The following is a 24,578-nucleotide window of genomic DNA, read 5'->3' on the forward strand; positions in this document are numbered from 1 at the left end:
CAAACATAAAACATGGGGATATTAAAACAAAGCCGTCCCACAATAGACAGTAGTGGCTTAAACTTTAAAACTGTTTTCCTTTTTGACCGAACGTTTTAAAAATGCCTTTTTTATTATTATTTAGCATTGGGAGCAGCACATCCTTACACACAGTTCTGTATTGGAAGCACAAATGCCCAGCTTAACCCAATTAGTCTTGTAGGAAGAAAACAATGCAATGCACCGAAGAGATGAATGCAGACAGATATCACTTGTGTACAGTTACTGCAGCAATGCTTTTGCTCAACATGTCAAAACTTTTACGTTCCTGTTAAGCGTCATGCTAACATTTCTTTCTACGAAAATTATTTGCTGAAAACAGAGAACGCACATATATTGCTGCAAAATGATCAGCTCTGTCATTTTATACACATAGTTAGTATGCTACCCTTGCATATTTTTCACAGAACTTCTTGTTTTTTTACATTGATGGTCAAAGTCTCCAGCTTAAAGGTTTTTTTAAGCAATCTATTTACCGATACTTTTCTCAATTATAAGTTTTAAAGAATAGTGGATTGTAGGCTTTTTTGTGGCATATAAATATATGGTTTTAAAGGCAGAAAGGAAGTTATGATATGCGATAAATTTATTTAGTTTTAAATAAAAACTTACACCAACGGCGATTTGTTTTAACTAATCTCGCTAATTTTAATTGAATTTTGCCATCATTAGAACACAAATAATTACGAAGCTATAGAATGATGCACGATATCTGGTTTTAGTAGAAAAAATACAGTCTCAATAACAAAAATTTCAGGAATATTTTGAAGATAGTGTTATGCATATATATTAGTCATATTATGCATATTTTAAAAAATATTGGTTCTTTAATTGGAATAAATGTTTTGGTAATTTTTTCAATAATAATGTGAGAATTGCTCAGTAAATTAGGAGTGTAATATTGGTTTTGATTCACCAGTCTCGACAATAGTAAAGAAATATGTTTATTTCATCAAACTGAAAACAATCTCAGAACAAAACGAACAACTGCAGATATTATTTACATCATTTTTTTACCCAATTGTACCCAAGATCTTACCAGCTTTTAGCTTTATTTTACAATTTCTAATTTTACTTTCGGTTACAGATTCACCTAGAAATATTTAAAAAAGGGAACGGATATCATTATTTTGTGTTTTGTTGTACGTAGATTTTTTAAAACGTTAATCCTGTTTTCTAATTAGCGAAGGAATATAATTTTTGTTTGGCTTTGTCCTAAAAACCAATAGGTGATAAAAAAATTACGATTGTGTCCATTATTCCTTTTTGATCAGAATAACAAATGTTATAAAAAACAAAACCTTTCTGTTTTTCGAACAAGTAATCATTTTGAGCATATTTTTCAAAAATATTATGTCAATTTTTGACGCAAATATGGCCTCAGTCAGTAAGAACTATTTTCCATCTCAAGACAGGAACAGAAAAAATTCTGAGCATGCTTAACACGTGGGTTAAACATTTTGGAGCTATAGAGTGATTCACGATATTTGCTTTGTAGAAAAAAGTGTATAGGTACATTTTGTTTTTTAAGAATCATCACTCTCATTATCCCAAAATTAGGGAATATTTTAAATAATAATGTCAATACTTTCTTTGAACCATATATCACTTTAAAAGTTATATTATGCCTACTTAAAAAACTATTGGTTCTTTTATTGACATGAATGTTTTAGTAATTTTTTTTCAATCATAATATGATATTTGCTCAATAAATTATGATTGAAATGTTAGTTTTGTAAGATTAAACAAAAAAAATTTATCGCATCAAATTGAAAACAAGGTTATTTTTTTGGTAAATTTTACAGTGGGAAAAAAACATAAGCAGCGCATTTAATTTACTTGAACTTTATTTACTTTAATTTTTACCCAATTTTACATTATAGCTTCATTTTACAACTACGAAATTTTTGATTTTATTTTCAAGATTTATCTAATGCTCAAAAACGGATATCAATATTTTGTGTTCTGTTGTGGGTATACTTTTAAAAGTTAACCTTGTTTTCTAACTAGCGTAGGATTATATTTTTTGTTTGGTCTTTGTCGTAAAAACTGGTAGGTGATAACAAAAAAAATCGTGTCTGTATGTTTTTTTGATCAGAGTGACAAATTTTTTAGAAAAAAAACATTTTAAATTTCCAAACAAGTATAGCCTTATCAGTGAAAGGTATTTTTTCACTAAAGACAGAAACGGTAAAGTTTTTCATGTTTAAAATGTTTACACTACGCTAATTCTCCTTCCTGTTCTGATCCGGGGAAAGTAGAATCGAGATCAATTAAATTAGTAAACCAATCAGATCGTTCTATTTCGTGAAAATTTTATTTCCGCCAGGATTACAATTCCCAAACTTTCTGCATGGAAATCTAAATTATATTTGAAGATGTCATTAAAAAATAATACGCCACCTCTTCTTAAAACAGATTGCGACTAACTCATTTTTTTAATTATTGTTTTCATCAGTAAGATTTCACACTTCTAAACGTTAAAAACATCATTTTGATATGAGAAAGAGCAAAAGCTTCTGGCAATTTATATACTATGAAAATCCTACACCGACATGCGAAATTAGAATTCCTGAAGTATCGGTAAATAGTTCTTTTTTCATTCTAAACGCAACAATAACTTTTTATGATTTTCTCTAAGAATTAAAAACAAAAATTATTAAAAAGAAAAAAAAAAGAGAAAAAGGATAATAAACTTCAAAAGGACAACGTAATTCAAAAACAAGAAGTCCTGGAAATAAAATGATCAGGCAGGAAAAGTTTTACCTTATGTGTAGAAAAGTAAAAACACCAAAGGCAAATATACACTAATGAGGACTTTGTAAAATAACTATTTCACAATTAAACATTTGCCAGACTGAATTGATGAAACATTAATCATTATTACTTTCAAAGCAGAATCTTGCACAGGCAGAAAATTGAGGATAGGGTGTTTTCAGATAACAATAGAAGTATAAAGAAATAAACCAAAGTTAAGTAATTTGCGTTAAGTAGAGTTAAGTAATGTAGTTTTTGAACAAATTGATCACGACGCCAATTACAATCTCTGTTTTCTTTCTCTTGAATGGATCTAAAACCTGTTAAATTTTTGGTTTTCTTTCTTACGATGCATATGAATATGCTAACACATTTCCAGCGAAATTGGTACCGTTTGAATAATTTTCACAACATAAAATCTTGCTAATACAAAGAGAATAGAATAGAATTAAGTAGAAGTAATTAGTCTGCAGTACAAAGTTATAAAAGAAAGTCCTAATCCTGAAGAATGGTAGTCGAGTACATAAACTATTTTTTCCGAGCAGTAACAAAATCTGACCAACATGACAGAAAAAGATCAAAAGGAACAATAACAGATCGTAGGCAGATAAAAGAATGTATAATTGATATAAAAAATACACTGATGAAACGCGCTCACTGAAAAAAATTGTTTTAAATTTACATGGACAATAATGTTGCATGTCGGTTTCACTCCTTGATTCCAAGTGTCACAAAATAAAGACTTAAGACAATAACGGCACACATTGGTTTCATTCCGTGGTTCCAGCATGTAATAAAATAAAGACTTGTATGAAAAAGAATTAGATTGTATTATAAGTGGTCAAACGTTTATTGAGTTTAAACAATGTAAATCTAAACACAAAAAAGACACGCATATGTTTCATTCCGTGGTTCCAGCATGTCAAAATAAAGGCTAGTAAGAAAAAAGATTAGATTGTATTTTCAATGGTCAAACGCTTAATGAGTTTGAACAATGTAAATCCAAAGACAATAACGGCACACATTGGTTTCATTCCGTGGTTCCAGCATGTCAAAATAAAGGCTAGTAAGAAAAAGAATTAGATTGTATTTTCAGTGGTCAAACGTTGAGTTTGAACAATGAAAAATTTATGAAAAATATTAAAATGTAAAAAAGACATTAATCAAAACAAGGTCTAACTTTGATTTCCCTTTTATTTATAAAAGTAAGTACTTTAATAGTTCTTCTTCGCCACCTTGTCAGGCAGTGTAAAAAGCTTCTAAAACCACTTGATTTTATAAAAAATTAAGTTTACTGTTAGAAAAGGTCGAAAAGTCACAAGATTTATGGATATAGCCTGTCCAACATGGTAACCGGGATCACACGTTTAGGGAATGGCAGGCAATACAAAAAGGTTGCAGAATGTCTGAGTAAAGTAGATAGTTCATCAGAAATATTAAAGATAGTAGATGTAAATGGCGAAGTAGCTAATGCTCTTGTGCATGGCAAATGTTTAAAAATTCGAACAAAGTTTCAAAAATTTGCATTTCATTATTTGTGTATATTTGCCTTCAAAAGCAATTTGGATAACAAACTATACAAGCAGAAAAATAAAATTAAGGAGTTAAAAAACATGATCTGCCTTTCTTAAAATAAATCTACATTAGGAAGGACTTTAACAAGTTGAATTAGACGGTCAATTTGCATGCATAATACCGTTTGTTTTAATTTTGCTTAAAAAATATCGCGTAAATTTAGAAATAGAAAAAAATTATTAGAGCTAAGATTTTGAAAAAGCTGTCTTGTTTTACATGAAAACTCACATAATTAACATGTGTGTAACGAGTTGTATTAACAGCCATAATTTTGTAGCGACAAAAATCAAACTTTGAGAACTTTAAAAATGGTGGTTGCTGCTTTGTTATTAAAAGTGTAGCATTTGGCTTGGTGATGGTCTGTTATATAGAAATTATAATTAAAAGCAAGCATTAATTTTCATATAAAACGTAAACAGAGAAATAAATAAATTATTTAAAGAGTATTTTACCATCATGAAGGTTTCCAAATCAGGTGTGAGAATTTAAATTTCATTTTTACCGGCCAACAGAAATATGCAGAAGAAGAAAAAGATTTTACTCCTGCTTTTAAAAAATTGCATTATAGTATTTGGCGCGAAAATTGTAACTCGACAGGATAAAAACATCCTTCCGATATACGTGGACATTTTGTTTTCTTGTGACTAGTCAGGGCCAGGTCATTTGTTAAAGCCATTCGAATTAAAGCCTTACAAGACCTGGAGACAAGGTTGCCATTCAGCATTTTAAATCATTCACCTTTTGTCGTGAAAAAGCTGTCGTCATGTTGTGAAGGTTTATATGCAAAAGAGAGTTAAACAGCCAAAAAGCAATAAACCATTCTGATTTTTTTCGCATTTAGAAACAACAATTCTCTAATAAGGTTTTTTAGGGATGTTCTTGCCTGAAACGAGTTCTACTTTTATTTAGATTAAAAGCCATAGTGGTGAATTTAGATATCATGTTCTTGTAGCTCTTGTAGAAGGTATATACATACATGAATCACAATTTTTCCACTAACACAAAAATCTGCATTAAGACGCAACAAATACTGTGATTATCTTATTCTCCATCACAGAATTTTGAGAACTCTTCTTAACTTATGCAGCCAATAAATAAGTTTTTTTAAATAAGGTTTTTGAGAGATTTAATTTCAAAATTCTTATTAAAATGGCGCCTTATCAAACGCGATGTCTATTTTTAGACCTATTTTATCGCATAAATATAATTTTTGTGTTGTCATGTTCAAGACTTTGTGAGAAGAGAAAAAAATTTTCAGTTATTCAAGATTTCTGCTACTTCCTTTTTTTTCCCAACAATCTAAATTGTATCATAAACACTCTTGGAAAAGAAAATCTTACTGATATAGAATAGTTTAGAAAATTGATAAAAATGTGAAATTTAGATGAAAGAACTTCTCAAATGTGTCTTTGTGAGAAAGAAATTTAATTTTGATTAAAACGCAGAAATAGCAATGCAAAAAATAAAAAATATTGTAAGGTGGAGATCATGTTTAATAACCCATTTTTCGTCGTTAAAAAAATAATTAAGGCAACAACCAGGATGGATACACTCAAATACGCCCCTTTTAAAAAATGAATATTTTATTAATATTTGGAATGCTTTCTGACCTTGTTTTAAGATTCTTAGATGATTATTTAGATTTTTGTGATGAGCCAAAATGGTAAACACTAGCTTTGCCTTAATATTTTATTACCTTTAGAAAAAGTATGAATGTTGAGTACTGAGTTTCAACGTGTGAAATTATTCTTGCAAAAGTAATTTTCAAAAAGTACTGTAAAGTTGAATTTTAAATCAAAGTTAAAAAAAAGTAAAATCATTTTCTAAATAAAAGCAAAGAGGAACTTTTCTTTTTTTGCAAAATCTAATTGACTCGTTGAAACTCCTTGGTCACGAGTGGCAAGAAAATTTGATTAGAGTCAATTTGACAAACGGTTTAAAAAGCATTTTGGCGTGAATTAAATACAACGAATTGTTAAATAATTTAGTTTCAGCATTGTTTTAACACTTTTAGAAATCCACAAGGCTTAAACCTTTAATTTGACAGAATTCGAGATAAATTTCTCTTCTAAAGGTAATAGCAGCTGATTGTTATGTAATAAAAGCGTGTGAAGGGAAATCTAGAATTATTTAGCTGAGCTGCGATATTATCAATTTCTACTTGACATCTTATGTCATTCAAGTTGAAACTAGCGAAACATTTTATATCTTTTTTTATTATTGCACAGTGCAATCACCGTTATCATAACCGAAAAGAAAACGTAAGCAAGATATGAGAACTGCTGCTAAATAAATGTAGATATCCAACATTTAAATGTTAAATTAATCGTGTTTTATCTTTATTGATGATATATGTTAACAAAAATATTACAATTTTAAAAGTCAAAATGATACATATAAACGTTATCAACATTTCTCAATGGATAAAATTTTCCCCTCATACGTGTAATTATGCATATATTTTTCAATGAAGCTATCTGTTTAACAGACAATCTATGCCCGAATTATCTCTCCATTCTGAAACATTCTCATAGTTCTGGATGTTAGCATTTAGCTTAAACAGGAAGACAAAACTGATATGACGAGCAACTCACACTGTTACGTAATGAACACAAGTATGAAATCTATTTGCATAAACCTCTGAGGGTACTTGCATTTTAGTCTTCCTAAAAAACTGTTGAGAAAAGCAAAACATTTATGCTGCAATACACAGCTGCATGTAACGACGTATACTCCCTTTTACGAGAAAAAAGATGAAGGCATTAGTAAAACGTTCGGTATCACTAAGGTTAAAACGGAACAAAGTATAAACCACTACGTCTTAGAAATTAAGAAAGGGTGATTGTCCCTCCACAGCCAATCATTTCACTTACATACCAAACTTACAAGAAACTTAAATAGGAGGTGGCTATGGAGGGGTGGGACGGCTATAAAGGGCGGGACGACGATTAACACGGAATGACAATGGGCGGGGGGTAGATGGTGTTGGATTAGACGTTATCGGAGGAAAGAAAGTAGGCAAATGAGGTGGAGTTGGTGGGCGTGGTGGCGTAGGTGGGCGTGGTGGTGTAGGTGGGCCTGGAGGTGTTGATGGAGTGTGGAATGAGAAGCGGGGATAACGTCGTTTGGAAGAAATGGGTGTTGATTGGTTTGTTGGCTGGATTGGTGGTGGAACGGGGGAATATGCTGGAGAGTTAGGGTGTTCACAAGGGAATGGTGGATTCTGCGGGGAGGACGAACATGGACATAACGTAGACGAAGACAACGAAACACACGGCACAGACAAACAACGGGGCGCACATACAGTTACAGATGACGATGATAAAGAAAGGGGTATTGGTGGAAGTTTTGGAACAGGTAAACAACAATTAGGAATAAGGGAACGGGGTGATGGTGGACGGGAAAGTGGTGGAGACTGATCCCTGGCTGCCCCCCTCTGTTGTACGTTATTCTCTAGTGCCTAAAACAAAGGTTGGATAAATGTCAAAGTTTTGCCTTACAACATGAGTAAAAACCCTAGCATTAAATGTAAACAATGCATGAATATTCTGAATAATGTTCCACATAAAAAGAAAGTCAATTATCTCACTTTTGATTTTTCCTTGTAGAAAGTTTAATGTAAATTTTGCACTACAGAACAAGAAACGCAAATTACGGAAAACCATACTTAATTATATATTCATTTTCATCATTTTATCCAATGTTATTTTTATCATTTTACCCAAAATCAACGTTTTTGTATATAGCTAAATTAAAATTTGAACCACTTAAGTCTTACACAAGAAAATCCATAAATTTTAAGCAGAGTAAATTAAGCCGGCATCGATCAGTAAAACAAGCCGGCAAGAATTTCAACTTAAATTGTGAACAGAAAATAACCAACCAATCTTATTATTTTGGAACATTTTGAATCTTAGCGTGTTGATAAACTTTGAGCAATAATCGGTAAAAGATTTACTCCGTCGAAAATATAGTCGGTTAAAATGGTTTGTTGGCAAAAAACATCGGTACAAAGTATTAATCCCGGAGCTAAAACTTGGTGACTTTCGCAGATGGTTTAAGACGAACGTCTTTCTTGTTTTTATTTACATTGCTTCGAAATATTAGTTATTTTGTTCTTCTTGATTATAATTCGTAAGCATAAGAAAAGATTAGATTAATGTTAAAACAGTAGCGCCAAAATGAGTTTCGAAAATGAACCAAATGTAATTGTTATCTTACTGGCTTCTTATTTGTACGCGTGTTTGCAATTTCAGTGAACTTATAGAATTCTTTTGTACTGGGCACTTATAACGATTAGTGAAGTATATTATGGACGGATGATGAATAAAACATTCTACATTATCGCGAACACAAGCAGCAAAACAAGTAAACATGACATTTTAGAAAGGCTATCACACTTATCTTGGTTAGTCATTGAACTTAAAGTTTCTTTAAGGTATCTCTAAAAGAACTGGTGCAGTTCTGTACAGAGCTTCAAATTATTATTTTATAAAAATTACCTCCACGCGAGCCTCCAATGCAGAAACTCTCTCCTCTTGTGTGCGCATGTATAATCTCAGCCATTCTGGTGCGTTCTGAAAATAAGATAATTGGTATCAATATTACTAAGAAATACATTTATGACGCAAATGGTTAATTTATGATTTTTAATTAGTGGTAGCATATAGGGCACAATGTAATTTGGGATTAATTTTTGACGAGTAGCTTACGAAAGGAATTCTGCTAGGTTTAGGTTGTAAAAACTTTTAAAATGATTAACATTTTTCTCATCTTAGAAGTGAAACTTTTGCTATTTTATTAAGAATATTGGAGTATTTTTAAAGATCACACACACTAAGCAGTACCCAAGTAACAAGACACATATACGTTAAACATAAACTTCGTTAATACACATCGAAAGCATACTTGATTATGTGGCTATCACGATATAGTTCCGACAAAGTATTTCATTGTAAACAGACAATCTCACGTTCATTTGTTTGATTGGATTCGTTTGATCATAATTGCGTAAAAAATAAATATGGGAAAACATTTTCTTCGATATCGTGCTGTTTCTTAAACTCCACTCTTAAGGATTGCAAATAGGTCTTAATTTGACACAAGTGTATCTTTTTAAAACAAACTCGTAATCAACGTGTCTGTAGCAAAAGTTAACTGAACATTTTAATGCATCGTACTTTATTTATGTAATTCCAACTAAATGTAAAAATAAATTACTTACTTCAAGCCAATTTTGTAAATTTGGAGGAGGATCAAGTCTAAATAAAAAGTATACGGAGTCATTATAAATTACGGACAATGGTGGAACAACGACTTAGGAGATATAGTGAAAGAATGAAAAGCTTCAGGAATTAGAGCATGCCGATTATAAAAACATAAAAATAATACTGAGAAATCGTTTGCATAGAGCTAGTTACGGATTTCTACTGCATTAGAGAAGTTGGTTAAATAATTGAATAGAATAATGCAATATCTTAAAAGAGTCAACATGTTTGAAACAATAGTAATTAGTTCTTTGAGTATTTCATTCTACAAGAGACCATGCTTTTTATACGAAAATCAGTTCACTCGCAAAGTTTAATTGGATATCTAACATCACACGACATTACTGTCATCTACTGTTTTTATCTGTTTTGCGTCGCATAAAAATATTATTATTTTTTGCTAAAAACATTTCAAATAGAACTTACGCGTTACATCAAAATAATAAAAGTCGTGTGCGCTCTAATAAAAGAAACTTTTCTTCTGAAGTGAAAATTACCATGTTTGTAACTTTAATTTGTAGGATGAACAAAAATTGACGTATTTCTTATTATCTCGCCTATAATAAGGCAGCTCTAACGTGTGATTATTTTAAACGAAGTCATCACAGCCTCAAATTTCTTCATCAAAAGTCGTTTAATCGTTCTATGTACAAAAGTAATTCGAATTTGAATTCATACCATGAAGAAAGTTTTACATGTTTTTACGTGATTTCGTTTGTCCAACGATTTCCATCCTAACTATTACGAAACGTCTTTTTGCTAGCTTTATATTTATTCTATGCAGACATTTAGGAAAAAAAGTTTTTTTAGGAAAATGTAACCTTAACTTAAGGTACACACTTGCCTAGGGAATATTTTTTCCTTCACAAAAGAAAAAATCTCTATAATAATAGCCGTCGTCTGTCTGTCTCTGCGCAAGATGGTAGCTTAGCTGCGCAGTAGCGAGGCGCACACAATGCGGTATAAAAAAGATGGGTGAGTCCGTGGATTTTTGTACTCGCCACCGACTTACAACAATTCGGTGTGTGTTGTGATGTCTTAACTTTCGGATGATCTGTTTATTGTCATAAATATAAAAGAATTGTTTGTTTGTTTATTTAATCCTATTCCCCCCTCCCATGTTTACCTTTTTTTTCTCTGCTGCATAACTATGGTAATAATATTGTCTATTTATCGAAACAACAAATTTTATTATAATCATAATAATCGGCAAAATTTAACAACTTTATCTTGATTATTCTTAGTATGAGATAGCTTCATCAAGAGAACATCATTCATCCAATTTCACGATTTCTTAAACGTATATATCTTTTTATCCCCATATGGTAGCCAATTTTCTTTCACCTTAGGATTTCAGCAAAGTTTGTTTTAAATTTTAGTTACAATTTGACAGAATCTTATATCTGCATTGTTTATAAAAAAAAGAAATCAAGAGATCGGACAAAACAAAAAAAAACTGATTAGAAACTTCAAATCAACTGTCTTGTATACTCATACTTATGTATATATTATATTATATTATATTATATACATATATTATATATACTATATATTATGTATGTATACTTATGTATATCGATCTCGTGGCTAAAAATGGTATTTGGTATCAATATTTCAATCAGAATGTTGAACTTCTCTTTGAACTGAACTTAAACCAAACTCCTTGAGAAGCAAAATCAGACTTAACACTCGTGTTATATACGAAATTATTATTCATGTTCAATGTGGTCATTGCCAAAATGAGCAAAAGTTAATTTATTGCACACGTGTACATGTGTGCAATGAGTTCGTTTCGGGTAAATCGTTGTTACATGAACATTATAAGGACGAAATAAAATTGTGAAAAAGGCGCAAAAAAATTTACTTGTAGAATTGGAGGAAAGCGACGAGTTAATACATATATGTTTTTAGATTTTATAAATATATTATTCCCACAATGAATTACGGAACTGACAATTGATACTGGACAACATGCCCAACACACAGAAGTGAGCATCTATTCATAGTAAGTAGGGATCCTAATGCAAACTGAATTTGTGTAAATTATTTTTCATATTGTTTAGTTCGTGAGTTCTTTTATAGGAATTATAAATGAGGCAGCAGTATGCCTTCTTGAACTAATATTGCTTTTAATCACTTTGATTGTGCAATGCTTAAGTCTTTTAACTAAATAATGATTTACTTACGGGACTATGTATGGTCGATCTTCCTCCTCCACTGGCATGGGTGCTACTGGTTGAATTGGTGGTGGTTGCTCAAAGGCCCTTAATAAAATTATTGCACAATATTACAACTTATACAGTTTTCTGTTATAAAGAACTCAATATAGAAATTGTTTTCTTCGCCATGATTATTCTTTTTATTAAAAACATTCAAAATGCACAATAAAATACGAAGATTTTTTTAAATACTCTTACATTGTGAGGTACAAAATTAATACTAAAAACGGGAAAATCATTTCATTGTAGAAAGGTAAACCTACTCATTATGGATATTTTCATTTTCTTCCTCTTCGCGATTTTCCCCTCGGTTTAACCTCCTCCGCCTAACTCTGACCAACACTGCTGCACCATCATTTTCCCTGCAACAGACAACGATTATCTCTATAAGTATATAGCACAGTGTGATAACATATTAACAAGAAAAAGTAGCAAAAACTTACGCCACTCTCTTCACTGCTCTTCTCGGATTCTAAAGTAATTAAATAAGTAAACCATTAGTATTAAGTGGTCATTAGAACAAAAGAGGGTTTATATCAGGTTTCTTACCCTTCGGACAACTGAATGTAGAATAAATTTTTCTCCATTCCTCCACACTTCTCTTGGGGCTTGTTGCTGCTGCCGTTGTTGTTGTTGTTGTTGTTGTTGCTGCTGCATTTGTTGTTGCTGTTGTTGTTGTTGTTGTTGTTGTTGTTGTTGCTCTTGAATTTCTTGTTGTTGTTGCTGCATTTGATGTTGTTGTTGTTGCTGAATATGTTGTTGTTGTTGCTGAATATGTTGTTGTTGTTTTTTGGGTTGTTGTTGTTGTTTTTGTTGTTGTTGTTGTTTTTGAGTTTTTTTCTTTTTCTGATTTTTTTGAGGGTTTTCTTTTCCATAATTAAATTTTTCTTTTTCTTTTTCTTTGTTTTTCTTGGTAGTGTTCTAAAAAGGCGATAAAACAAAATATAAAACAAAAAATAAATAAATAAATAAAAATCGTTTAACAATTATAATTGTTATTTTACTTAGTAATATTGCTGAGATTTTTCAATTATTGATGTTTTCTTTGTGTGTTGGTTCTTTCAAAAGCAAAAGGTTGTTATTCAATTTAAATCGAAACTAAGTTGGCAGAATTGCTCGATTTAAGATCTTTTACGTTAATAAGAAAAATTGGTCCCTGACTGAGAATACAGAACTAAGCTAAAATTCTTGCTTGCAATCAAGATGTTTTTTCCTTATAAAGAATGTTGAGGAGAAAATTTAGGAGAGTAGATCAACTTGTTCATCGGGTTTTTAACATTAAGTAATTACAAAGATTGACTCCAATGATTTTTTACAGTTGGTGAAGCTTTTGCAGAGTATTTTGCAGTTTAAGGACAATTAAATTGAAAAAATGTGGAATCTAGTGACGTCATCTGCTGAGTGGGTAACTAGAGGCTACCAGAAACTAAAAAGGACCAATTTCCTAAAGCTGGGTTAACCAAACTTTTTAAATAAAAGACAAATTGATAACGTTATGAAATTCCATCATCTACAATTGTTTTGAACCCTACACACGGGAGACACTTTCAAATATTACTTTTGCGAGTTTTTGCTGACTTTTAACAATTTAACCCTTCCTAACTGTTGATCAAAATCATATGAACAAGCGTTTTAAATTATACATGTTAACAGACAAGGAAAAACAAAATCTTTATAATGAATGCTTCTTTCTGCACTGGTGGCGTCAATACAACTATCAAAACCTAATGTTTTTCGTTGTCTCCTGCCTATCGATCAGTTTTAAATCAAACTACCACCAATAGATAATTCTTAACACCTGCCAATTTAAGTTTTCGTCAAAATTAATTCTTTTCTGCTTTTCTCTAAATTAAAAGTTACCAAAGAAGTAGCACAATGTTCTTGTTGTTTGGCAATGGTAAAGTTGCAAATATATATTCGTTATGTCTGTTTGCATAAAAATTTGTAGCTCCCATAAGAAGAAGTAACAGCTTCGTATTATAAATTTAAAAGAATTCAACTTTGTTGAGTTTGCATGTTTGTCACAAATATATTTTTCTATTTTTTCTTTCAAAAAGCAACAAATGTCTAAAATTTCTCTTTTAATAAAACATCTTTGCATTATGATATCAGTTGTTTTCATGAATAGATTTTAATTATTACTTTTATTTATGACTCATAAAATTGTAACCTACATACTCATCCAAAATCAATCCCAAATTATTCTGCTCCATACAATTATGACTGCAAGTAAATTTTGTATCATTAAACATAGTTGTTTTGTTTACAGCGACATTTCTCTAAGGTAGTAATGTCTTAGATCACAGAGGCAATGTTATCTTTGAATGAAAGTTAATAAATTACACTCGGTCAGGATTAAGAACTTTTTATTGTCTCTGAAAATTTAATTCACGTAAGAATATATTTCTATGAAAAGTAATACAAACTTTCATTCGCAATAAAATATGACGCTTCTAAAGAGCTTGTGTTGATGTTGCTTTTTCGATGTTGGAGAAAAAATAATTTTTTGAGGAGAATATCAGTTAGAATAATTTTTAGCAGAAATGATGGATTAAAACTTATCTTTATGTACACCAAATATATTTTTTGAGAAAAAAACTAACATAAATTTAACCGTAGGTTTACGCTTATTTGTTGTTTCTTTGTGATTTCTTTTAGTTAAACAAAATATAACAATTTTTGGAGGAAAATGATAGGTTCTAAATATTTTAAGTAATTGAATAGTAACAAGGCATTACATTTACAAAAAAATAGCTCAAACCAAATAAATTCTGCCAATAGAATATGAATCGTTCACTACGTCAAAGGTTAACAAGGTTATTAAAAAGTTCCTTGATACCTTATTTGTGTGATTTGTTTTGATTGGTGATTTGTTTTAGTGGGACATTATGATACTTCTGTAAAGAAAAACGTTTTTCCAAAAACATGTCTTAGTTGTCAGGTAAACTCCTATACTTAACGTAAAGTTAAAGAATTTGGATTACCACATAATTCAGAGTTTTTGTGCTCCAGCTTGTTTTACTTTGTTTTAAAAAATATCGAATTAACCCAAAACAAAATAAATCTTTGGATATTGTACTATGAAAAGGATAGTACCCTGCTATCAAAGCAGTCTTAGTATACAAACAGGAAGTATTTTGTTTATTGTTGTTTCCTTAAAATCTTTTAAAAACATAACTTTGTAATTTAAAAACGAAGCGACAGGAAACTCAACACGTTCAGAAGTAACTTATTTTTCAAAAAACGTAAGAAGAGGCTTTTATATAGTAAAACTTACCATTGTGATAAATTGCGATTAAGCGTATTCCTAGCAAAGTAAATGACGATAATAAGCAGACTGAGGAACAGGTTTCTTTGCACTCTGATGTTTTTATAGCGTAATACCGCGTCAAGAGAATTGCGTCACTGCGCGCGAAATGATGGACCTGGTTTTTACATGCAGACGCGTATAATAAACTTTGTTCAGCGTTAAAGTTTCTCATAAATAACTACCATGTAATGTATCTATTTTGTTCAAGAAAAAAGAACTAGATTACGCAATAAAAAATGCCAAGATGTAATAAAAGTAATTCCCAATTAGAAGCTCACAAACTATTATTGCGCATAATTTGTGGCTTCTATAGAAAAAAAAATTATCGCAACAAAAAGACGGGGTCGCAGTTTGATCCTTTTAAAACTTAACATCGCATTTTTGGTCACAGGTTCATTAATGTTCTTTAAGCTTCTTTTTTACTTCTCTTTGACATTTAATAGTATAAGAAGTAAGGCCAACCTGGAGCAAATTCAAACCGAATGGGCGGCGTTTTAACGGTGACGAATTTGGTGTCATATCAGCTGTGATGTCACACCGTTTTTAATTTTAATAAGAAATAAAAATATGCATATACTTACGGAAGAATATTAGGGCTATGGTAACTTTATTTTGTGCACAAATAAAATTAAGTCGAAATTAAATGGGCACATAGCATTAATATGTGCACATGGGTCAGCATGGTTCATCCACATGATCTTGTGTTCTCTCATTCAAACATTCAAGATGGCCGATAAAACAGCGAGTAAGTTACTAGATCATTTAATTGTATTGTCGCTTGTGCTGTTATGAGTCTGTCGCACTGATTTTATTACAAATTTAGGATTCATGTACATAAAAACTTAATTTGAGTTTTAAAACAAGGAAATATCGGCCTGTTTATTTATTCGGCACAATATCAGCCTGAGGTGTGTTGTTTTTATTCCGCATTTGTTAGCACTTATCAAAAAAAGGTCAAAACATGTTATCTTACTTTTAGTTTGGGACAACTAAAAAGAATCCTTAGAGCCAATGCCTTAACACAGAAAAATGCAACTCATGTGGACGTTAGAGCTGTAATTGACATCATTGGTTCTTGCCTTTGTACTACATGCCCTTTCTGCATAATTTTTATGCATATTCTCTATATTTTGGGTAATGGATGTCATCTAGGTTATAGAGCCATGCACCAAAAGTTGTCAGTTGTGTACGGACAAAGGACAAGCACTTACGTCTCCACATGCTGTCTTTGTCTCTTATAAGGAATCGTTATTTATATGTCTATATATAATTAAATTGACTGACGCTCTGTTTTAGTGAATCTGTGCGAAAAATTCTAAAAAAGTAGACCCCGTCGGCGTAGAGAGGAGGAAACCCCTTCGTTTAAAAAGGTGATAGTACATTAGTGAAGTATGTGATTTTTAAACTTACATTTACAGACAAATCTGATGAAAGCACGATCATTGTTACCTGTGTCTTTTTCAGGGTCCGAACTATTTATCGCATATCAATGGATACGATAAGCTTAAACCGTACGGCTTTGCTATTCATTCGGTTTTTTTTTCTGTTTTTGCTAACAAATTTAATTTAATGCGTTCCTAACATTTGTCGTAATATTCACAGCTACTCAAGAAGACTCCTTTGGAAGTAGCTTCATCAAATAACAACCTGAAAATAATAGCGCATTATTATTTAACTTGTACCAAGGCTATCAATGGTAAGAGGCTAAAGGAGCTGGAAACGAGATTGAAATAGTCGTTAATTCCTGGTTCTTCATGTTACGATCTTTTGATTTGATATTAGGTGCTCCAATGAGAATACGAGCAGATTGCAGAAGTAAAAAACGTTAACGTTGAGGCAATTCAAAAGTTCTTTCGATACAGTCATTACGATAAATTTGCTGCCGAAAAGAGATATTTGCACGAAAAGTCTACATCTAATCAGGTTGGTAATAATTTTTGAAACAGCGGACTTAATTCTTACAACTTTTTTAAAGTAATTTGATAATATATTATAGAGAATTGAAGCATAGTGGAGCAAGTTACGACAGCATAATTCTCAATTTTGGATGAATTTAATAAGGTTAGTTATTGCGATTTATTAAGAAACCATGCGATTTCCCGTACGGAAGCTGATGTTTATTATTTTTTTGGGACATGGCAGACTCCGGAGAGCTAGATATATCTGACGTTATCGCAAGGTGACAGATTTTTTGTGTACCCGATTATTTTTTGTGTAACCGGTTATTTTTTGTGTACCCGGTTAGAAAAAACGCAATAGAAAGCAAACACAGTAGCTTTTTATTAATAATTAAATGCTTTATTTTAGCGAATGCATTTGCTTTTGTTTTGTTGATTTGGCGCAAAAATATTTAGATTAAGTGCAACTTCTACACAATGCCCGTAGAATACGCCCTTACGCCCATCAAGAATGCCCCACTGGAAAACCAGATATAATATATCATTAGCCAGACGCGTATAGTGAGCTTTTGATCTACAGTTATTTGCAAATAAAGTTATCAGAACTAATTTACTAACGTGTCTTAAACCTTCTGTTCAGAAAGTAAAGACTACAAACTGGCAGTGAATGGAAACGACATTAATTGCTAAAAGAGAAGCTTCCAAAGCCGTAACTACAAATTACGTATGCTTTGTAGAGTTTGTTGAACTCACAAAAGGAATTATGAAAATAAGAAAATTTGCGGAACCGTTGGAACCTGAAGAAGCGCGATACATTTTCAATGAACTTGTGAAAGAAATTTCTAGCTTGTACCGACAGTAAAAAGTTTCTTTTAAAAAAGTTGTAAAATATACAAATCTGTCTATTAGCCAATAGTAGAAAATAATACATTAGTGTACTTTTAATGTTTTGTAACAAGAGTAGCTGTAAATAGGGAAAATCATTGCACACGAAAATTGGTATGAATAAAATGTAAGTTCCGACGAAACAGAAACAAAATAGAAAATAGTTATAAAAACCTATAACACAACGTCCCAAACAAACAAGAAAACAAAGAAGAAAAAATGTATATACCCCTAACTAAAAAAAATAAAATAAAAAACGTTAAATTACAAATAAAACATAGAAATGTTAATCTTGCATTGCCCAAAGGTCTTTGTTATAGAAGTGGTAAGTCATTTTCGTTTCAATTAAATGATAGGTAGTTATGCTACGGGATATGACCAGCGTTTTTACACATGTCTTAGCCATTGGTCGAGCTTCAACATCATTCATGGTAATAGACGATATAAAAATCTTTATACCATGCAAAATAAAATTTGAGCCAGTGACAAAACGAAGCAACGACTGAAGAACAGGGGCAGATTTAGCTATGGTGTGCTGGTTTAAATACACCAGCAAAAATTCTGCTCAAAATAGTAAGGTGTATCTCTGTGAGCCTTTTGCTCTCTGATTTTTACGCCCATTATTAAACTGAACTAGAATAACGGCCGCCAGCGTAAGTCGCGTATAAAACTGATATTCGGGGTCCCGCTCCCCGCCGTTTGGGTTTCGTGGTCCTGTTTTTGTGTCAATTTAGCCGAATGCGGCTGTTTCATCCTGCAAAATTTTTCATATCCTAATCGTTACCAGCATCAGTATTTGCACCAGTTCAACTGGTGTAAGCTGCGCAATCTTCTGGGCAAAAAATATCCTGGTGTATTTCTCTGGTGTAGCCAACTAGTGTAAAATGAAAATTATACGGCATGACGACAAACATACAAGATTAAATGTAAGAAAAGTACTTTAATATTCGGAGAGAGACTTTCGCAAATGTTCAACCAAATCAACATTTATCTCAGTCTTTTATTTTTTTGATGTTACTTCAAGTCTAACAAATGTCTCTTACTTTTTTCGTTTTTATATGTTTTCTTATGTATTATTATTTCTATGAAATTTTGTATATTAGTTCTTATTTTGCTTGTGACTAGTGTCAAAACGACGAGATTATCTACGTACAATGTTATCTTATATTATCGTGGCTACTATCATATTATCTGAATAATCAAACAGGATTATTTCGTATTATCCACGAGGAAATTCGGATTATGTCATTTTTATTATAATCTGCTTTTTCGGATCAGATTATATCATATTCTCTTAAACAAAATTTGTTGAAAATCTAGCATTTCATGCAGTGCCAGGACATATATTCAGGTGAGTGATCTGCAAACTTTCTCTTTTACGACCGCTGTGAAACAGGTCAGTGTTTTTTTACTTGATTTATGTCTTCGAAGATTTGGAGCGAGATGTAAAGTAAAGCACCATATTTTGACATGTGTTGGAGAAGTATCATATTTGAATGCAAGAGTTGGGAAGAAAAAGTTGGACTGAATCTCACAGACACAACTGAATGCTCCCTTGGTAAAATTTCCCACAGGGTCTATTTGTAGATGTTTAAGGTAACAAATTTTAGTTGTTTGCTTGTGTTTTTTTTAATATAAATTTTAAATACAGAAATTGTAACTAGATACCTAGCTACTCACATGATAAGTTCAAATACCAGTAAGTAAAATTTTCTGCAGATTGTTATAAACAGTGTGTTTTGTTTATATTTGAACATTTATATATCTTTTATCTTCGATAAATGAATCTAATCAATAGCTTAGACTTGTTATTATATATAGTTTCTTTGTTTTTTGTATTCTTCATTTTAACATTTTTTTTGCAGAAAATTTTGTAGCTAACTATATATCGTCTATAAATAATAGAAAAACATTTTTATTTAGATCTACTGGAAATTGTTTATACAATTCTGTTTCAATATTAATTGTTGGAAATGAGAGCCTTTGCTATGCTTCACATAATGTTGACAAAAAGATTATAGAGAACTTTCCTCGTAATGAAAGAGGACTTTTGCATTAATATTTCCCCATGATGTTGTTGATGAATTTACAGGAAAAAAACTTAGATAGGAAGTCATGTGTCATCAAGGAAGCCATTTATAATCGTAAAAATACAAGATTCTGCTCTTTAATGAATATGCTTGGTCTTGCAATAATTATTGGGAAAAATATTAAAACCGTATAACCTCATAATATAGATAACATCCATGGAAATTTTGATAATGGGTTGATTACCCCAAGAACAAGTATGGAATATACGAGCGAATGAATAACTATTATGTAGTCAAGAAAAACGCCATTTGGGTTTTTTGAGCCAAATCACTTTGTATATACCACCATGAAGAAAGACAAAACGTCAGCAACAATGATTTTAAATGGCAAAGGTTTAAGAGGTAAGAAGTAATTTATTGCTTGTGTTTTTAAAAGAGAAAGTTCTATCAGCTTTATTTCTTAGAAATAATTACTAATGCATTAGCTGCACATATTTTTATGTTGTACCCAAATATTTTCAAGATTTTACATATTCTTGCCGTAGTGCCAGTAACGACAAGTTCTTGTGAGAGATCTATATCAATGCTACGACGAGCAAAGACATATTTAAGAAGCTCAATGACCCAGGTATGTTTCTACAATATAACATTGTGTATTAAAGAGTATGTGACATTTTTACCCTTGTCGTGTATCTTAATTTATTGAGATATCTGTTTTAATTGTGTAACACCACATTAAGTGCATTTAACTATAATTTTGAAACTCTTGTTCAGGATCGACTTAATGGCTTGGTGTTGCTAAATATCCACAACAAGATGAAAATAAATTTAGATGACGTAACCGATATGCTGGCAATAAAATATCCAAAAAGACTTAAAATGTTAGATATTCAGAACGACGTATAAAAGTGTAACAGTCTTGATAGAAAAAGGAATAAATCTTGTATATTATTATCTGTTGTTTAAATGTCCCCGTATATAAATTCCCTAAAGGTAATAAGGCATGACACCAAATTTTTTTAAAAAACATTTAAATTACACAAGTTGTACAAAAAACATTCCAAAATATAATCTTCGTCAGCTAAAAAACTGAAAAAACCATTTACACCTACTTAGCAAAGATGAGTCTGAGAGATGATTTTAAGCTATTTTAGCCGTTTAATGGCGTTAAAAGGCGTTGGCTTCTGGACCCTTTGGGGGGCTCACAACGCCCCCCCCCAAACCCCCAGTTGCAAAATTACAGCCCTGGCGGACGGTGAAGCTTTTTTACACCAGTCAAAAAAAATCCTAGATCCGGCCCTGAAGAAGTGATGTTGATGCTTCTTCCACGTATCTACACATGCTCCTGAAGAAAATTTCTTGTTTTTGTTAATAGCGCAATATTTGGTTTTGTCAAACCTGACCCCTATACATAGTCGTTTAGTACGAAGGTAGCTGAATCAAACGCATTAAGGCTAAAACCAGCTATGTAGTGTTCTAATAAATACTATTTTTTCCCTTGCTACTTTTTCCATTACTGAAAAAGAAGTTTTTTGCTACATTTAAAGTTTCTTCATAACTTGAGAAAAGTTTCAGTACTTTTGCTCTCCTTCCTCCACCAGATGGCTCTCTGACTTGCTTATATCGTGCTTCAGTTATCATTTCGGTCTTTGATCTAATCGGCTTTCTGTTTGATGTTTTATTTCGCTTGGAAGGCAACCTGAATGACTTTAAAACAGAAGCTCTTTGAAGCTTATTTTTTTGGTTAATGGAAAACTTTTCCGGAATAAGGTAATAATTTGCCAAAGCTATACCCATAGACATAAAATCTTCTTTTTGAAATAAATGCAGAGATTCACACGAAACCTGTATATAAAAATATACTATTTTTTGATAACAGCTAAAAGCTAGCTAGACATTCAGTAGTATATATTTTACAAACACAATGACATTCTAGCTAACAAATTAATGTCAAGTTGATGAAGTGCCATGATTACAAATATGTATGCATGAAAGCCACAGCAAAGTTCTCAGATATGTACTTAGCTTGCCTTAATCTTGTTTATGATATCAGCACCATACATTTTATCTTGAAAAAATGGAATAATCTAAAAAAATTAAAAATTTGCATCAGTTTTGCATAAGCTTTTCAGAATTTTACTCATCAATGTGACAATAATTCTATAGAAAACTACCTTATAACAAATATTCCGCAATAGGAAACAACAAGCTTGTTTTGTGTTGTTGTGAGTTGAGTTTGTGCACTCTTTTTGTACTTATAGCTAGCTATGCAACTTGACACAACTACATTACTCACTTTTACTTGAACAAAACAACCTTGTTGGGTTTTCAAAATATCGTACACGTTTATCTTGTCAGATGCATTTTTACCTCATTTTTGTTGTCGAGCACTATAGTAGGATCGGACACTCCACCAGCCGCCATCTTTTAGTTAACAACAGTAGACGACTTGATGACATATGCTACTTCACTGGATTCAATTAGCAATCATATTATGTTGACATAATAACAACAAGTCGATATACCTATGACAAGTTGACATAATAATAACAAGTCGCCAACATTATGTTAACAATTAATATATTATATAGGTGTTCATCTCATTTAACACCCAATACAGACCATGTTGGAACTCTTTCAATTTGGAAATCATCCAGTTTTATAACTACAATCGAGGTCTTTGAGGTTGTGCCGTTTTGACATTTATGATGTTGAAAACACAATTGGCTTTGTTCTTTTATGTTCAGAAGAGATTGTTATTTGTAGATCATCTTTGAAATTGACTTATTCTCCGTATATTTGTTCTTTGGCCTTCCCAAGAAAATTTAATTTTATGCACGTAAATGGTGGTGGTGTCGTCAGCATACTGTAACGTACACAATGTCAAGTTCATTTCCAGGAAAGTGACATAAATTGAAAATAATAGGGCCTAATATTGACCCTTGCGACACACCAGATGTCACGTTAAAAAATGCAGAGGGCTTATCATTGATTCGCACAATTTGTTTTCTGACACACAAGTAAATCAAAATTAAATCTACAAACCTTTTGGAAAAAATGATTTGGTTGAGTTTTCTCATTGTAGTTTCATATTGAAAAGTATCAAAAGCTTTCGAATACTACAAGACTGATTTCGTTTTTACTCATTGCTTCTTTTATATGCGTTCTAAGTTTCATCAACCAAGTAGTCGAGTAGTGTCATTTTCACTACCCGGACCTCATTTTTGAGTATAAAGATTTCTCATCGATAAAGATTATCGTTTTTGCAAGGATAAGACGTTCAAATATCTAGCTAAAAGAAGGATGGAGATTGTTTTTTTATTGATGTAGGAACATTCACTTTTGGGATAGGTGCGACTCTTGCCACTTTTTATTATCACGGTAAGCATTTTTTTCTTAAAGCAGATATGTGTTAGAATAAAAGAAATTTCATTTGCTAGTAATTTAACAAAATTCACTGGTATATCATCAAACCCAGTTGATATATCGTTGCGTAGTCCTTTAAATTTCTTAACTCATACTTAACATGTTGAAACATTTTGAAAGTTAATGGTGCTAATGGTACTTCCGTTAAATCAATTTCAGATTTTGGAGTTATCAACTATCAACGTCAAAATGAAGAGGCTTCGAAGGAAGATGTAAAATTCTGTACTAAAGAGCTCCACCGGATTGTTTACGGCTCTTATGAAGCGCTCCACAGAGTGTTTAACGCCTGGTCGCGCCTTGACTTGTGGCTTACCCCGTGTATTTTTCCACGCGCTAACGACTAGTGTATTATAATCTTTTTTTAAATGTAAACGACTGTCTGCTATCAATGTTCTCCTATATAATATACGTCGTTGTTTTCCAATTTAATCTTCTCAGTATTCAGACATAACTTTACTCTCAAATATATTCCGTCCAGCAGTAAATTGCCCATGAATGAAAGAAACATATATAACGCCCAGGTTGAATATAATCCTAAAACTAAAAGTCGATATTTTCCCTCAAAAGTGTAGGAATGACTCACAAAATTCAGAAAATGTATACAAATAAAGCTCAGGTGTTGTTAAGATGTTATTTTAGTAAAATCTGCACATGATATAATATAGTATACTTGTTATTTAAACCCGTGGAATAATCCACTAATTGTCTTTTTAAAATTTATTATGCTTTTTATCACAAAATTTAGCAACTCCGTTAAGAAGGCTGAAAAAGGTTTAAACGAAAATCCCTTGTGAGAATCCACTCAATAACATAATTTATAACATTCTTATAGGAGATATATTATAGACGCTTTCAAAGAAAATTGTAACAAATATAATCCGCTTTGCCTGTTACAGACACACACATCGCATTATTATAGAGAAAAGCCTTTGGGTCGAGGTTCTTCCTAACTAAAATATAAATAAACTAGCCGGCAAACCCGGCGTCGAATCGCTGGGATGAGCCACAAGTAACTGTTGTTGAACACCCTAAGGAGCGCTTAGAAAGAACTGCAAACTGTGCGACACAGTCAGGTGGAGCGCTTTAGTACAGGTATGCGGTATGTCGTAAATCAAGTGAAGCGCGCACACCATTATAGTGTTGCGACTGTAACATATTTTTCAAAAAACAAC

At 31.8% G+C, this 24,578-nt stretch overlaps 1 protein-coding gene across 1 annotated transcript; it reads right to left on the bottom strand.

Moving 5' to 3' along the window:
- Window positions 1-6,290: 6,290 nt before the first annotated feature.
- On the bottom strand, window positions 6,291-14,004 carry LOC130630722 (uncharacterized). The gene is made up of 7 exons (XM_057444309.1): window positions 12,407-14,004; window positions 12,301-12,329; window positions 12,121-12,219; window positions 11,825-11,902; window positions 9,596-9,632; window positions 8,874-8,948; window positions 6,291-7,831 (listed from the first exon to the last, which is right to left on the bottom strand). The coding sequence occupies exons 1-7, from the start codon at window positions 12,584-12,586 to the stop codon at window positions 7,280-7,282; spliced, it is 1,050 nt and encodes a 349-aa protein (XP_057300292.1). The 5' UTR covers window positions 12,587-14,004; the 3' UTR covers window positions 6,291-7,279.
- Between the last annotated feature and the right edge of the window lie 10,574 nt (window positions 14,005-24,578).

This window comes from Hydractinia symbiolongicarpus, chromosome 2, assembly GCF_029227915.1.
Source record: "Hydractinia symbiolongicarpus strain clone_291-10 chromosome 2, HSymV2.1, whole genome shotgun sequence".
Lineage (NCBI taxonomy): Eukaryota > Metazoa > Cnidaria > Hydrozoa > Anthoathecata > Hydractiniidae > Hydractinia > Hydractinia symbiolongicarpus.

Bases quoted from the DNA above. Each gene is read 5' to 3' on its own strand.
- LOC130630722 (XM_057444309.1), bottom strand. From the start codon at position 12,586: ATGCAGCAACAACAACAAGAAATTCAAGAGCAACAACAACAACAACAA. The intron at 11,903-12,120 runs GTAGGTTTACCT...AATTTTATTAAG, and splicing joins AATGAAAATATCCATAATGA to GGCCTTTGAGCAACCACCAC. The intron at 9,633-11,824 runs GTAAGTAAATCA...CTTTTTATTTAG, and splicing joins GATCGACCATACATAGTCCC to ACTTGATCCTCCTCCAAATT.